General features: G+C 43.0%; 1 protein-coding gene across 2 annotated transcripts in view; it reads left to right on the plus strand.

The window, feature by feature from the left end:
- Positions 1–846: 846 nt before the first annotated feature.
- LOC112109423 (ATP-binding cassette sub-family G member 2-like) overlaps positions 847–17,362 on the plus strand; it is a 34,255-nt gene continuing 17,739 nt past the window's right edge. The window contains exons 1-8 of one of the 2 annotated variants that reach the window (XM_029913672.1): positions 847–1,055; positions 1,998–2,057; positions 2,646–2,760; positions 6,102–6,254; positions 7,329–7,486; positions 9,507–9,658; positions 15,324–15,440; positions 16,836–17,080. In XM_029913672.1, coding sequence (XP_029769532.1) covers positions 847–1,055; positions 1,998–2,057; positions 2,646–2,760; positions 6,102–6,254; positions 7,329–7,486; positions 9,507–9,658; positions 15,324–15,440; positions 16,836–17,080 — 1,209 coding nt within the window. The remainder of the gene's footprint in view (positions 1,056–1,997; positions 2,058–2,645; positions 2,761–6,101; positions 6,255–7,328; positions 7,487–9,506; positions 9,659–15,323; positions 15,441–16,835; positions 17,081–17,362) is intronic. The other variant, XM_029913673.1, reaches the window with a different exon arrangement.

Consider the following 17,362-nt stretch of genomic DNA (forward strand, 5'->3'; position numbering starts at 1 on the left):
ACCCTGAGCCCTGGCAGAATCCAGGGGGGTGGAAGCCCTGAGCCCAGCTCTGGGCTGCCTCTGGTGGTGGGTCTGATCTCCCTACCGAGAGCGGCTGTGCAGGGGAAGGACAACTGTCCCACCCCCACCCGGCCTGGACAAGGAGCCTCTGGCTGGGGCACTCCCAACAGCGCGGGGAGATCGGATTTCATGGGGAAGGACTTATTTCACAGTCCGTGACACGTTTTTCACGGCTGTGAAATTGGTAGGGCCCGAGTTATTAAGTATAGTGTAAAAATGGACAAAATTAGCCATAATACAGATGTGGTACTTGTCTTGTCTCTTTGCAGGCTCTTGTTTGCATTATATTCGAGTTACAATATGAAAAAGTAAAATATTGTATCTTGTATAGTAAAGATTGAAAGTTCTGCTGTTGCCTTCTTTCCAGAGATGTAACTTTATGGAGATGATTTAGCTGAATTTGTTCATTGGTGGGTTCAAAAACTGAGTAATGCTTTGAGGAAAAGGCTAACAGGTAAATAGTAGTTTGAAGGAATTGGGCTTTATTAAAAAACAAAACAATAGTGTCAGGAGGTATTTTATGTCATTTCTCGGATAATGGCATTCAATTTTGGTATGCTATGATTGACTGAAACCTTGCTGTTATTGTATAGTTGATTTTTTTTTTTTTAAGAGGAATTAGTAGGATATGAGAGTGTCATGAATGTTGCCATACATGTAGGTTTCTCCCACAACAAAACATTAAAATTATATTTTAACTACTTGTTGCTATTGATTTTTTTTATTGTGAATGGTAACTTTTACTATAATTATTTTTGTTATAAACAGCAGAAACATCCTTTCAGAATGACAGAGAACCAACCACACAGCAGTATTCAGATATCAGAACCAAGTACCAATGGCTTCCCCTGGAGAAAACTGTCCTCTGTAGAAAAGGGAAAGTTTCCTGCAGAAGCCACTGTGACCTTTCACAACATCTGCTACAGAGTGAAAGTGAAGAGTGGCTTTTTATATTGTCAAAAAGCTGTTCCTAAACAAATTTTGAAAGATATCAAGTACGTATTTAAAAAATGTCTAGTGTACGTTAATTTTGTTTTCTTTTTTATACAGCTTAGTCAACAACCTCATGTCAACATCCATCAGATGGATTCAGGAATGATTGATAAAATGACTGTAAAAAATAGTTTTTGAATTCACACTTTGTATGTTAACTTTTATGTTAGTTTATAAAACAGAATTAATGTGATATTGATACATTTAATACATGAGGTTTACAACATCAATTGTGTGTTATTTAATTTAAACTTAATGCTGTACTGATATATTATTTCTTTTATAAATGTATGATAATTTGAAAGAAAAAAAAAAGTGAAGAAATTATCTGAGCTGGTAGTTTAGAACCCTTATATAGATGTGTTGTTTGCAGCACTGCAAAGAAATACCTTAGTTCAGTTGGAATTTGTGATTCATATTGAAACTCTGATGTATTTGAGAGTTTGAAAATCACTTTTCAGATGCTTAACTCAAGGCCCACCTTAGTTCTGATGGCAAAGAGCTGTCTAATCACATTCGTGTGCAAGTCACCACCAGTTTGTAGGTACAAACTGTAAGTTCTCAGGAAAAATATGTAAATGTCCGTGCTAAAGTAGGTATGCAATTGGACCTGAACTTTGGGAGAAAAAGAGGAGCTAAATGTGTGGGGCTTTTTTTTTTGTTTTGTTTTTTTTAAATTTTTTAGTCTCTAAGGACTCCTTGTTGTTTTTGCTGATACAGACTAACACAGCTACCACTCTGAAATATAATTAAAAACTAAAAATTACTTGCTAGAAGATCATTAAATTTTTTATAATTTTGTTATTTCACATAGCTGAGGAACGTCACCAGTTCCCAAAGGATTTTGTTTTTACAATACCACACAAACAAAAAAGGCCTTCAAATTAAATGAATTAATCTACAAATAGAACCATGAATTCAGGAAATGTTGCTTTTGTTTGCAGTGGGATTATGAGACCCGGTCTTAATGCAATTTTGGGACCCACTGGCAGTGGCAAATCTTCGTAAGTATTGAAGCAATGAAAAGACTTGTTTTATGTTATCCATATTCATCATGTTGAGAAACCATGCCAAACAGAAAATGTGCCTGCATACTTATAGTACGGCTGATTAGGAACACAAGAGCCAAGTGTTCAAAGTGGCTTCAACCCAAACTCTTAATTAATATGCCCCAAACTGCATCGCTATCACCCAAAGGGCAACTCAGATTTCCATGCTCAAAAATAAGGTATCTGGAGTTCAGCTATTTGATGTAGGTGTACAAACTAAATTTGTGATGTAAATCTAAGTTTTGGAACCTCTTCCAGCTGACATAAATTGCAGCAGCTCATAGGCTGCTCAAACCTTTGCCAGGGCCAGCACAAAGGCTCCCTAAAAATCAGGGAGCCCTAACCCTGACAGTCCCACCTCTGCTTATTGGGTGAGCAGATCTTGTCACAGGAGAAATGCTGAGCTTGCATTCAGCATCAAAATTGTGTGCACATCACATTTTGTTAACTGGATTTGTATGCCAGATTTATCTTCTACCTACTCCACTGTTCAAAGATTTACTCTTCAGAACCCTTTTGGGAGCCTGATTTTTCTTTTTCTAGGCTATTGGATATCTTAGCTGCAAGGAAAGATCCTCACGGGCTCTCTGGAGAGATTTTGATAAATGGAGCTCCTCGGCCTGCCAATTTTAAATGCATCTCTGGATATGTGGTACAGGTAAATGAGCCTGCAGTTACTATCTGCCTTTACTGTTTTAACCTCCCTCCAGAGAGAGACACAATCTGGATTAAAATTAACCACTAATTGATTCATACAGACCCGTGATGAGAATTATGGTATAAAATTTATTGACAAAAGAACCTGATAAAAAATGTAGAAACCAGTGTAGTGTTTCTTACTCCTTTTCTAGTGTCCCAATTTTTGATAATTTTTTTTCTATTGTAAACAAACACCTCATGTGACGTTTGGTAGTTTTTCCATTTTCTACTACACTTTGGTTATTATATTGGATCACCCTGACTGAATTTCACCTGAATTTGAACTTATTTTCATTGGCCTCAGAGACTACAAGAAGATGTTAAGAGAAGATTTTCTTTGTTTTTATTTTCAACCCAATTGTTATGTTTTTAATCGTTGCTGAAAATTTGCAGGAAAATGACCTGCAGTTAGAATCATAGAATATTAGGGTTGGAAGAGATCTCAGAAGGTCATCTAGTCCAATCCCCTGCTCAAAGCAGAACCAACACCAACTAAATCATCCCATCCAGGGCTTTGTCAAGCCGGGCCTTAAAAACCTCTAAGAATGGAGATTCCACCACTTCCCTAGGTAACCCATTCCAATGCTTCACCACCCTCCTAGTGAAATAGTGTTTCCTTATATCCAACATAGACCTCCCCCTCTGCAACTTGAGACCATTGCTTCTTGTTCTGTCATCTGCCACCACTGAGAACAGCCTAGCTCCATCTTCTTTGGAACCCCCCTTCGGGTAATTGAAGGCTGCTATCAAATCCCCCCTCACTCTTCTCTTCTGCAGACTAAATAACGCCAGTTCCCTCAGCTTCTCCTTGTAAGTCACGTGCCCCATTGTTGATTGTTTCAGATGTGCCTCCTTTACATTTATTTCAATATTATTTTTATTACAGTATTGTCTTGAGGTGTCAGTCAGGGTAAGGGCCCAATTGTGTTAGCTTTGTACAAAGTTATCTACATTATACAGTTTTTTCATTTGTCCTGTTACTACTTTTATATTCAGATTTCTGCTTTGCTCTTTTTGCCTCCAACTGCGATATCCTAGAGAGAGCTTAGGGTATGTCCACACTGCTACTGGAAACAAGCCTCCTAGCTAGTGTGGCAGACTCATGCTAGCTTCACTCAAGCTAGTTAGTGCGTTAAAATAGCAGTGTGGATGTTGCAGCTCTGGAAGAGATTCAGACTAGCTACTTGAGTTCAGACTGAGGGGGTCAGGTAATCTTGAAAGCCTGAGCTGCAATGTCCACACTACTATTTTTAGCACAATAGCTTGAGCAGAGCTGGCGTGAGTCTGTCTACCTTGGCTGGGAAGCTCACTTCCAGTTGCAGTGTAGACATAGCCTTTCAGGTCTAGTTATGGGGAGAGGGAGTGTGACTTGTTATAGGGACTGTCCAGCGTAGGGACCATATCAGAGTTATAGTTGACTAATTATTCCCAATAAATTTGGGGTGTGTGTGGAGGGCTGAAGGGCTGGCTTGTGGAAGACTAGCAGCAGATTATGGATCAGCCATGTATGACCAAAAACTAGCTTTGGAAGCTTGTAAGTTATCTGAAATTTCTTATTTAAAAAAAAATTATTGAGTTTAAAGAGACTTAAAATTCAGCAAACTCCTGGAATCTTATTTGAGAGACCACCATTTAAAAAGACTTTGTCATATAGTTCAGGCTCCAACTGTTCGCTATCTTAAATCTGAATATTATCCTATCTAGTTGAAATATCATCTGGATACTACGGGCCCGATTGTGAGCCCAGATATAAAGGTGTAAACCAGAGTAACTCCATTAAAGTCCATGAAGTTATTCTGACCAATGCTACTGAGATCAGAAAATGATCTTATATACTTTTTTACCTTTTCTGAGAAATTACTCCTCCCAGAGTCAACATTGGGTGGATCAGCACAACATGTGGGATCAGCACAAAAACAATGTTTCGTACCCCATCTTTCCCATGCTTCTCCACTTGGGGCTTGTCCCATGAACATTCCTCCATCTTTTCAGCTGATATCAACTGGCGGTAGCCAGCTGGCCTTTTCCATCTTTGGGGAGCTGCCACAGAGGACAACTCTCTCCCTCAATCCCAAAGAAGGTACTATAATCTTTTCGGGAAAGACTACTGCCCTTCCCTCACTTCGCAGAGATTAGGTCTAGCTGTCAAACTGAGTCAACTGGGCTCTGGCTTTATAGGCAGAACGCAGGAAAACTCCGTATCCAGTGGACACCATTTCCCTTCCCTGGTGAATCCATACCATATATAACCTTTGATTCATCAGCACAATGCATTCCCACTGATGGGGGTGTGGGAGACGACTTCCTATCCTGGGGAATACCTGCCAAACATGGTCTTGGATTCCCTTGGATTCAGAGGATAGGCTCTCTCTGTCCTGGGGTTTCCCACATAAGAACGGCCATACTGGATCAGACCAAAGGTCCATCTGGCCCAGTATCCGGTCTTCCAACAGTGGCCAATGCTAGATGCTTCAAAGGGAATGACCGTAACAGGTAATCATAAAGTGATCCATCACCTATCGCCCATTCCCAGTTTCTGGAAAACAGGCTAGGAACACCATCCCTGCCCATCTTGGCTAATAGCCATTGATAGACCTATTCTCCATGAATTTATCTAGTTCTTTTTTGAACCCTTGGTCTTGGCCTTCACAACATCCTCTGGCAAGGAGTTCCACAGGTTGACTGTGCGTTGTGTGAAAAAATATTTCCTTTTGTTTGTTTTAAACCTGCATGCCTATTAATTTCATTTGGTGATCCTAGTTCTTGTGTTATGAGAAGGAGTAAATAACACTTCCTTATTTACTTTCTCCACACCAGTCATGATTTTACAGACCTCTGTCATATCCAGGTTTTAGATTATCTAGCAGTGGGAATCCAATACAGTAAGGGTTTGGGCTTCTATTTCCACAGACCACAGCCAGGCATCCTCCAGCACAAGTAAACAGACCACTAGAGTTTGGGACTTCTCTGGGCTGGGGAATCTCCCTAGCTCATGGGCACGAAATCCCCCAGTACAGATTCCACTGTGGGAAGTTAAACAATGTTAATACGATTTCAAAAGTAAAGAGACCATTTAATTGTAAAGGATGAGGCATATATCTGAAAAGCGTTTGCTTGTTGATGGAAAAAGCTCTGTTGCACTCTTGTATCAAAAGTATCATATTTGTGAACTTTGGTCTTGTTCAGTTTTCCCTTCCTGCAGATGTTAATGCTTATTCGTTACAATACTGTAGCATGGTATAAATAAAGGAAAAATTAAGCTTGAGACTAAAACTTGCTAATATTTTTGTGTCTTGTAAGAATGATGTGGTTATGGGGACCCTGACAGTGAGAGAAAATTTTGAGTTCTCAGCTGCACTCCGATTGCCGAGTACCGTGTCTGAACAGGAAAAGAAGGAACGAGTGAACCAAATCATCAGGGAACTGGGTTTGGCCAAAGTGGCAGATTCCAAGGTAACTACACATGGCATAGCATGACATGGTATTTAATATTACCAAACAAAAAGCTGAGGTATGAGACAGTTGGTGTTGTAATTACATAGCATTTAACAAACAAACCAACCCCATTAGAATGTTGTAGTTACAATCCACAAACATTTGAAAAGCAGGAAATTCAGAGTTAAGACTACCTTAAAGTATACTTCTACCCTGAAGAGAGTCTTGAAAAGGGCATTGTGATGTTCTATACATAGTAGCTCAGTGATTTCTATATCAAATGTGTTCAATTTACAATTCAAAAAGTGTTTTTTCTAACTTCCATCTCTGTAGTTAAACCCTGGGTTCCGTAAATGAAGCTGAGTTCGTTCTTTCTAGCACTTTATCATCAATAATAAAGATTCTGCATATCAAATGATGCCTTGTGATACTTCTGTAACCCCATTCAGTGAATGGGGGATGTACAGATGTCACTGATTGGTTGAGCAAATGGAAGTTAGTTAAATAATTCTGTTAAAAGAACAGATGACATCTCAGGCTCTCTCATAGGAATAAAATGCAGTACAAATTATTTTTGTCCTGAAAGTAACCAGATATGACTTTGCATACATGCAGGGAGCAGATCTGTTGATTTAGAAGGTGCATTTTTTCACACTCACTTTTCAGAATAGAATTGCACTTTGCTCCTTGACATCCCACCATTTGTGGCACCATTCACACACACTAAATACGGGTCTATATGTATTTTTTAATCCTGAGGTGCTTAGAAGTCCTGGGGATTAGCAGCATAGCTACTTGTTTTAAATTTACAGCATGCTAATAAGGCACTTTTAAAAAAGCTACCTACATTTACCATCTTAACTTTATCTTAATTTTTTTTGTTAGAAAACTGGTTCATTTTTTCATTTTTGATGCATTGCTATCATTTCATCACTAAATCATGTGAATGTGTTTGTTTCATATAAATATTGATTTCTGATCGAACACCTGAAGTTGGCTCTAATATTTTCCTGGATTTTGAGAAGGTTAATAAAAATTAATTAATAAATAAAGAAATCTCCTTTTGAAGGTGTGATGCTTCTTTTGCACTAGGTTGGCACCCAGTTCATTCGTGGGGTGTCTGGGGGAGAGAGAAAACGGACCAATATTGGAATGGAACTCATTACTGACCCTGCAGTCTTGTTCTTAGATGAACCAACTACTGGATTAGATGCCAGCACTGCCAATGCTGTCTTGCTGCTCCTGAAAAGGTGACTGCAATGGAATCACTGGGAAAGAACTATCTTGTCTTTGATAGAAGTGTATTCTATATACTGTATCTGGAATTAAGATATGTTTAGAAATAGTCAGTGTCTGATGTATTGGTTTATGATTGGGTTATTCCCATGTAAGGGAATGGAAACTGCAGGCTTCCACAAATGGAATTTCCTTGTAATTCTGCTATCAGCTAGTGTAGTGCTTTAGCAGTCATCCCTCCCTCTCTGGCTCAGTGGAGGCCACTCCACCTCACCGGGACACTGCACTGTTTCAGGGGAGTTGTGATGCAAGTGGTGGGGTCGAGGCCCCTCTGGCAGGATAGAGTAGGGCAAACAAACAGTCTCGGGGCTCCAGCCCTCAGCCAGGGCAGAGGAATCAAATAGTCTTAGGGAGTTCAGGCCTTCAGGCAGGGTGGAACACCAGACAGTCTGTCATCCTCACGCACGCAGATGGCAGACAAATGTAGACCCCTTGGCCTAAGGTGGAGAAGCTGCCACCCCACGGGTCCCAGGCCCACCCTACTCCACCAGGTCCTAGCCCAGGGTCCTAACGGTGGCAGATGGTTCCACCACTGGGTCAGGGGGGATCCAGCCACAACACACTGACCTGGATTCAGGCAGCAATACAACTGGACCATAGCTAGGGTGACCAGACAGCAAATGTGAAAAATCAGAACAGGGGGCGGGGAGTAATAGGAGCCTATATAAGAAAAAGACCTAAGATTGGGACTGTCCCTATAAAATCAGGACATCTGGTCACCCTAACCATAGCTGGCTGACCCTGAGCTACTTTCTGCTTGCCCACCATCATGTACCTGCAGCTCAGGGTTGTCCATGGTCTCTTTGGGGTATGTGGTGAATGGCAGTCCTGGCAGCTCTTTGCCTGGGTCAGTCTCCCTCAGCAGCAGGGTGTGGCAAGGCGCAGCACAGGTTTCGCTCCAGAGAGCTGCAGCAGCCAGGAGACATTTGCTTCCTTCCCTGGCTCAGACTCAACTGGGTTATAGGCTCTCCCTTTTATACTTCCTGCCCCACCCCTTAGCTTTCAGCAGGAGGGGCAAGCCTAGCCTGGCTCCGCCCACCAGGCATCACAGAATGGTTCCTCCCTCTCTGACTCAGTGGGAGGCCAGTCTGCCTCACTACAATGGGTCAGACTCTGTCTCCTGTTCCACAACCCACACTGTGCCAAAAGGGGCAGGGAATTTGGACCAACAAACAAATCCTTTTGGAGGATCTGCCCAGGGAAAGGAACTTTGATATAGAAATCTCATGCATTCACAGTTACCTACCCTGCCATTTCTCAATATCCCTAGGACAGCGCTCTGAATAATGTGTCATGTGTTTGGAGTGGGTGAGGGAATGCCACACCTCATGGAAGGAAGAGCATTGCTAGTTACTTTACACTTAAACGCTTCTGCAGTAATTCACATTTCTTGGTCCTTTAGGTATGGGAGGTTAGAATCTGGCCAGGACTTGATGCGCCCCACTTTCTCTTTGTCCCACCTAGTAAGGGCTTTAGGATTTGGCCCTTTTAAACTTTCTTCTGCTTTGTTTGCTCCATTATATCTTATAAAACAATATGCAACTTATCCTAAGATGTTACAAATATTTGCACAAGAATTTATTTTCTATAAATCGTTCTTTGGAAAATATGTGGCCTTTCATCTCATTTCAGCTATCAAATCATCAAGAGAATAATGAATGCTTAGGTACACATCGTGAGAATAATTCATTATAAGGGAATAATTTATGGATTGTGGGCCAAATTCTGAGGTCCGTATTCTTCTTTTACTCAGTTTTTACTTAAACAAGCTACTATAGAAGTTAATGGGCATTTGCTTAAGTAAGGATTGAGTACAAATTGAGAGAGGACTCCAGGATTTGATCTGATATGTTTGTCATTACTTCAGATTATGAGTGGTATTAGCCATTCATAGCAGAAAGAAAATATAAGAGAAAAGGAATACTGTAGTTGCAGATGTTTAATGCCTCTCCTATTTTGTTTTTTTGCATTCAGGATGTCAAGTCAGGGGAAAACAATAATCTTTTCACTCCATCAGCCCCGGTACTCCATATTCAGATTGTTTGATAGCCTGATGTTACTGGCTGCAGGAAGCCTGTTGTACCATGGCCCTGCTCGGAATGCTCTGCAGTACTTCAAATCTATTGGTGAGCTTTCAAAGGGAGCTCAAGTCACAATGGTGGTCTTCCAGCACATTGTATTGATGTTGGCCTCTAGCCTTCCAGCACATTATACTGATTTTGACCCAGATTCTCAAAGGTAATTAGGCACCTAACTCCCATTGATCTCAGTGGAAGTTAGGCACCTAAATACTTTTGAGGATCTGGGCCCTACTGTATAAGTAAGGAATGAATGACATCTTGTTTAACAATGCATTCAGTATTAAAAAAAAAAGTAGCAAATATCATTTATTTAAGCCATGAATCCCTGTCACTGTGGCCTCTGAGATGGACTATGATAAAAGCGTTACATCCCAAGACCAAAGTTGGCATATGCAATCATCAAGGGTATGTCTACACTATGGGATTAATCCAAATTTACAGAATTCGAATTTTGGAAACAGATTGTATAAAGTCGAATGTATGCGGCCACACTAAGCACATTAATTTGGCGGTGTGCGTCCATGTACCGGGGCTAGCGTCGATTTCCGGAGCGTTGCACTGTGGGTAGTTATCCCATAGCTATCTCATAGTTCCCGCAGTCTCCCCCGCCCATTGGAATTCTGGGTTGAGATCCTAGTGCCTGATGGGGCAAAAAACATTGTCGCAGGTGGTTCTGGGTACAGCCTCACCCCTCTCTCCATGAAAGCAACGGCAGACAACCGTTTCGCGCCTTTTTTCCTGGGTGAACACTGCAGACGCCATACCACGGCAAGCATGGAGCCTGCTCAGCTCAAGACAGCAGTCATGAACATTGTAAACACCTCGCGCATTCTCGTGCAGTTTATGCTGAACCAGGACCAGAAAAACGAGGCGAGGAGGAGGCGGTGACCGCAGCGCAGCGACAAGAGTGATGAGGACAGGGACATGGACATGGACACAGAATTCTCTCAAACCGCGGGCCCCGGTGCTTTGGAGATCATGTTGTTAATGGGGCAGGTTCTATCCGTGGAACGCCGATTCTGGGCCCGGGAAACAAGCACAGACTGGTGGGACCGCATAGTGTTGCGGGTGTGGGACGATTCCCCGTGGCTGCGAAACTTTCGCATGCGTAAGGGCACTTTCATGGAACTTTGTGACTTGCTGTCCCCTGCCCTGAAGCGCCAGAATACCAAGATGAGAGCAGCCCTCACAGTTGAGAAGCGAGTGGCGATAGCCCTGTGGAAGCTTGCAACGCCAGACAGCTACCGGTCAGTCGGGAATCAATTTGGAGTGGACAAATCTACTGTGGGGGCTGCTGTGATGCAAGTAGCCAAAGCAATCACTGAGCTGCTGCTACGAAAGGTAGTGACTCTAGGAAATGTGCAGGTCATAGTGGATGGCTTTGCTGCAATGGGATTCCCTAACTGTGGTGATCACAAAGGACGTTTCACCAACATCAACGTGGGCTGGCCGGGAAGGGTTCATGATGCTCGCGTCTTCAGGAACACTACTCTGTTTAAACGGCTGCAGCAAGGGACTTACTTCCTGGACCAGAAAATAACCGTTGGGGATATTGAAATGCCAATAGTTATCCTTGGGGACCCAGCCTACCCCTTAATGCCATGGCTCATGAAGCCATACACAGGCAACCTGGACAGGAGTCAGAAGCTGTTCAACTACAGGCTGAGCAAGTGCAGAATGGTGGTAGAATGTGCATTTGGACGTTTAAAAGGTCGCTGGCGATCGTTACTGACTCGGTCAGACCTCAGCCAAACCAATATTCCCATTGTTATTGCTGCTTGCTGTGTGCTCCACAATCTCTGTGAAAGTAAGGGGGAGACCTTTATGGCGGGGTGGGAGGCTGAGGCAAATCGCCCGGCTGCTGATTACGCGAAGCCAGACACCAGGGCAATTAGAAGAGCACACCAGGAAGCGCTGCGCATCAGAGAAGCTTTGAAAACCAGTTTCATGACTGGCCAGGCTACAGTGTGAAATTTCTGTCTGTTTCTCCTTGATGAAAACCCACCCCCTTTATTGACTCATTCTCTGTAAGGAACCCAGCCTCCCCCTTCGATCACAGCTTGCTTTCAAAGGAAATAAAGTCACTATAGTTTAAAAATAATTTATTCTTTATTAATTGATTATAAAAAGAGGGAGAGAACCCGGGTGGGGTTTGGGAGGAGGATCGGCGGGAAGGAAAAGGCCACTAAAAAAAGGTTAAAAAAATGACAGCCTTTTGCTTGGGCTGTCCACTGGGGTGGAATGGGAGGGTGCACGGAGCCTCCCCCCCGCGTTCTTACACGTCTGGGTGAGGAGGCTATGGAACATGGTGAGGAGAGAGGGGGGTTATACAGGGGCTGTAGCACCAGTCTGTGATCCTGCTGCCGTTCCTGAAGCACCACCAGACGCCGGAGCATGTCTGTTTGCTCACGCAGCAGCCCCAGCGTTGCAGCCTGCCTCCTCTGATCTTCCTGCCGCCACCTCTCATCTCGAGCGTCTCTCCTCTCCTCACGTTGGTCCCTCCTGTCCTCACGTTCACTGGCATCTTTCCTATACTTTGAAACCGTGTCCTTCCACTCATTCAGATGAGCTCTTTCACTGTGGGTGGATTCCATGATTTCTGCGAACATCTCGTCTCGTGTCCTCTTTTTCCGACGCCTTATCTGAGATAGCCTTCGGGACAGAGGAGGGAGGCTTGAAAAATTTGCAGCTGCTGGAGGGAGGGAAAAAAGGAGAGAATTTTTTTAAAAGATGCATTTTACAGAACAATGCTTATACTCTTTCACGGTGAACAACACTATTCACATTACATAGCACATGTGATTTCTGTGCAAGGTCGCATTTTGCCTCTTAATATTGAGTGCCTGTGGCTTTGCTGCTAGAGATCACAGACGCAGGTCCGGGCAACAGAATTCGGCTTGCATGCGGCCATGGTAAGCCATTGTCTTTCGGCTTCTGCGCCCTCCTTTCCCACATATCAAGCAAAGCCCGTTGTGTGCTGCGGTTTTCCTGTTAACCTTCAGCAGCAGAAAACAAAGTAACCCCCCCCATCCAATTCTCTGGATGATCGCTTTATCTCTCCCCCCACCGCGTGGCTGGTATCAGGGAAGATCCCTGCTAGCCAAACGCGAAAAGCTCAGGGCCAATCCCCCTCCGCCCCCCCGCGCTTGGCTAACGGCAGGGAAGGATTTCTTTTCAGCCACAGGCAAACAGCCCAGTAGGAACGGCCACCTCTGTCCCCTTAATTAAATTCCCGTATTTCAACCAGGTTACCATGAGCGATATCACTCTCCTGAGGATTACACAGCAAGATAAAGAACGGATGTTGCTTGAATGCCAGCAAACACCGGGACCATACGCTGCCAGGCTTTGTCATGCAATGATACCAGATTACTTGCTACTAGCATGGCGTGGTCAAGTGTCCTACCATGGAGGATGGAATAAGGCTGCACTGCCCAGAAACCTTGTGGAAAGGCTTTTGGAGTACCTCCAGGAGAGCTTCATGGAGATGTCCCTGAAGGATTTCCGCTCCATTCCCAGACACGTTAACAGACTTTTCCAGTAGCTGTACTGGCCGCGAATGCATCCCAAGTCTTCAGGGCAAAGTAATCATTAAAAAGCGCTTGCTTTTAAAACAAGTTTTATATTTTAAAAGGTAAACTCACCTGAGGTCCCTTCCATGGGGTCATGGTCTTGGATACTGGCTTGGGAGGGTACTTCAGTCAGGCTGAGAAAAAGATCCTGGCTGTTGGGGAGAACGGAGTGCTGTGTGCTCTCCACAAGCTCGTCCTCCTCCTCCTCCTCCTCCTCTTCCCCGTCCACAGAATCCTCAGGTGTGGCTGATGAGATTACCCCCGCCTTGGAATCCACGGTCAGAGGTGGGGTAGTGGTGGCGGCCCCCCCTAGAATTGCATGCAGCTCGGCGTAGAAGCGGCATGTCCGCGGCTCTGACCCGGAGCGACCGTTTGCCTCCTTTGTTTTTTGATAGGCTTGTGTGAGCTCCTTGACTTTGACGCGGCACTGATCTGAGTCCCTATTGTGGCCTCTCTCCATCATGCCCTTGGAGATTTTTTCAAAAGTTTTGGCATTTCGTCTTTTCGAACGAAGTTCTGCTAGCACTGAATCCTCTCCCCATATAGCGATGAGATCCAGTACCTCCCGTACGGTCCATGCTGGTGCTCTTTTTCGATTATTGGCCTGCATGGTTACCTGTGCTGATGAGCTCTCTGTGGTCACCTGTGCTCTGCACGCTGGGCAAACAGGAAATAAAATTCAAATGTTCGCGGGGCTTTTCCTGTCTACCTGGCCAGTGCATCCGAGTTCAGATTGCTGTCCAGAGCGGTCACAATGTGCACTGTGGGATAGCTCCCGGAGGTCAAAACCATCGAATTGCGGCCACACTAACACTAATTCGAAATGGCAATATCGATTTCGGCACTACTCCGCTCGTCGGGGAGGAGTACAGAAATCGATTTTAAGAGCCCTTTATTTTGAAATAAATGGCTTCGTTGTGTGGACGGGTGCAGGGTTAATTCGATTTAACGCTGCTAAATTTGAATTAAACTCATAGTGTAGACCAGGCCCAAGGCTCATTATCTTCCTGTAGAGCTTGCATCAAAAGTGAAATGTAAGATATGAACACTATTAAGATATAGCAATTTTTAATATTTTAAACAACTAAATGTTTTCTAACCACATATCCTAATTCAAAAGTCTTAGCTGTGTGGTGAAATAATGTGCTTAAAACGTTTATCTGAATATTCCAATAGACTCTGTCAGAGCAATGGGGCAAGCATGTTCCAGAGTCAATGGCACTCCACTAACAACATCCTGCCTGCAAATCCTGGATGTTTGTGTATAAGGACTTTTGAGCAAGAGCATCTCAGCTGATTGCAGCTGTTAAGAATGCACATAGAGAGAGAAATTGTTCATTAGGTAGTCAAGTCCCAAATCTTGCAGAATTTGATACATTACTATCAATACCTTAATTGCATCCAGAAATGAACAGGAGGAAGCCTATTCAGACCTTGGAGAACTGATCTAATGTTCTCTGTACATCCTGCCCTGCTAAATAAGTGAGCAGCTGCATTCTGAACCAAGTATAATTTCTAAATGGTCTTTATGGATAGCCCCATATGAAGCATAATTTAATAATTCCATAAGGAAATCACAAAGGCATGAATAATTGTTATGAGATTCATGAAAGAGAGAAATGTTCACAACCAAATGGAAAAAGACACTTGGCTACTAATGTTTCCTGGGAATTCAGAAGGAGTCAGGAATCCAGTAGTACACCGATGTTGTGAAAATAGGGACCAGTATCACCCCCACCAAATCCTGTAGATGCTTATGCCACCCTAAATTTATCACTGTTTTGTCTGGATAGACTTCAGACAGCTCAGTGTCTCATTCAAGCCCCTATTTTGGTCAGGCATTTGAAAGCGTGGTGATCATCCAAATCCAAATCTGAACTGTGCTATTGATCCAACTTCCATAACGGAATGAACCAAAATTCTGGAACTAAACACACATGAACTTTGTAGTTTTGGCCCATTCTATTTTTATCTTTGGTGAAGCTGACTTGTTGCATTAGATGGTACCTTTTGATGGTGGGATGTCTAATTGCTTTCCCGTTAAGACAGTTTTTAATAATATTACCCTTAATATTGCAACATATTTTTGCTATCTATTGAATGACTTATTTTAGAGATCTGGTATTATTTCTTTGCAGGTTATGAATGCGAGCCATACAACAATCCTGCTGATTTTTTTCTGGATGTCATTAATGGAGACTCAACTGCTGTGACACTCAGCAAATCAGAATTTGTCAGTCAGTACAATTTATCAGGTATGGGAGCTGGAGGTCAAGTGATTGTCCACACTGATCCCATTCATGATGCACATGCACCCCAGGTGTGCGAGATCGGATTGTTTTTGAATAGCAGTATCTGTTATGGCCACACCTGAACCCCTAATGACCTCTTGGCTATCATAGGTGAAGGATAAGAGGTGGAGTGGCTGCAGTCATTACTCTGTTCCTTCTTACTAACTGTGGTGCATGCCAGAACACCTGCAGCACGTGTCTTCATGCAACATAGCTTCTCCTAACTCACTTTGTGAGCTCGGTTAGCTTTTTAAGATTTAATTTATTAATTTTTAACTTTACTTTCTTTGTTTTGCCTGTTGGGAGCGGGACTTAACTAAGAGCTTTCCAACCCCCCTCCTGTACACAAGGGTATTCCCACATCATACCAGATTCCAAGTCTCTGGGCTTCAAGACCTGCCAGTTGTGCAATGTATCATGCCTATTAACAACAGGCACTCCAGATGTCTCACCTGCCAGGGAAAGGAGTACATACTGGAGCATTGCTCCCAGGGCTGCCCAGAGAATTCAGGGGGCATGGGGCAAAGCAATTTTGGGGGCCCCTTCCATAAAAAAAAGTTGCAATACTATAGAATACTATATTTTCGTGGGGGCCCCTGTGGGGCCCGGGGCAAATTGCCCCACTTGCCGCCCTCCCCCCCACCCCCCCGGGCAGCCGATTGCTCCATATGCCGCTTCTTGTGTAAAAGCAGAAAACTCTTTTGCTTCTAATTTGTGCCCGCAGTTACTTGTGGGTAAGATTACAGCTAGATTGTGTGATTCAGCCTCCAAGATTTTAACGTAGTTTTCAGCTTTACATTCTCAGGGAACTTCTTGGGGCGTTGCATTCAGAAAATATAAGCTCCCTGAGAACATGAAGAGAAAATTGTGTTACGGTCTTGGCATCTGAACCACACAGTTTATTCTGGGACATGTTTGGCTTGCCATTAGATATTCTGGCCACTCTGGAAAAAAGGCAGGAGGCAATAGATGTGGTTTAACTAGGCTACAACTTCATTCACTTAAAATACCCGGGAGTATACCCAGCAATAAACTGTACAAACATTTCCACATGGTCCCCAACCTGGTCCTGGGTATCCCATTGCTGGGATTCTTCTTTGTGCCCGATATGGAAATAAACTTGAGCTTTGAAGCTTGAATCCTGATCTGAATTGCTGTAACATTCTGTAGGTTTGGATGTTGGATTCTGGTTTAGCCTCATCTCTATTTATTTATGGTAAGAGATTTTTGAGGATAAAATGTAGCCCTTTCGCGGGGAAAAGAAAACTTCAGCATACCTAAACTGCCATGAACTAATTTGTGTCTTTAGCTTTTTACTGCTATTGCTCCTACAACAATATTTTTCTTTTTAATCTGAAGAAACCATTGAAGAGGACAGAGGTGATAAGACTATTGCTGAGAAATTAGCGGAGTTGTTTTCCAGTTCCCCTTACTACAAAGAAACAAAAGCAGAATTAGAGAAGCTGTCTTTGAAAAATAAAAGGAAGACGAGTGCAGATTTCCAGAAAATCACATATAGCACTTCCTTCTTTCACCAGCTCAAGTGGGTGTCCAGACGCACATTTAAAAACTTGATATATAACCCACAAAGCTCCATGGCCCAGGTAATTGTAGTGAATCTTTAAAACATGAACAGTTATAAATAGTCTGTTTCTTTCTGAAGATAAGTTGGGTTGAAATACAAAATGTTGGCTTCTAATAATTAAGAAATGAGCGAAAAAACTTCCAATTGATTAGCCAACAGTATTTAAACAGTCTTTCACACTGTGGAAATCTTTACATAGTCATAGATCATATTAACAGAGAAATCCATAGACCTTCATTCTTTTCAGTGCTGCCCTTCGCACTTTTGCTAATTTTCAAATACAGTAGAACCTCAAAGTTAC

This window comes from Terrapene carolina, unplaced genomic scaffold (assembly GCF_002925995.2).
Source record: "Terrapene carolina triunguis isolate 2854851 unplaced genomic scaffold, T_m_triunguis-2.0 Scaffold789, whole genome shotgun sequence".
Taxonomy (NCBI): Eukaryota; Metazoa; Chordata; order Testudines; family Emydidae; genus Terrapene; species Terrapene triunguis.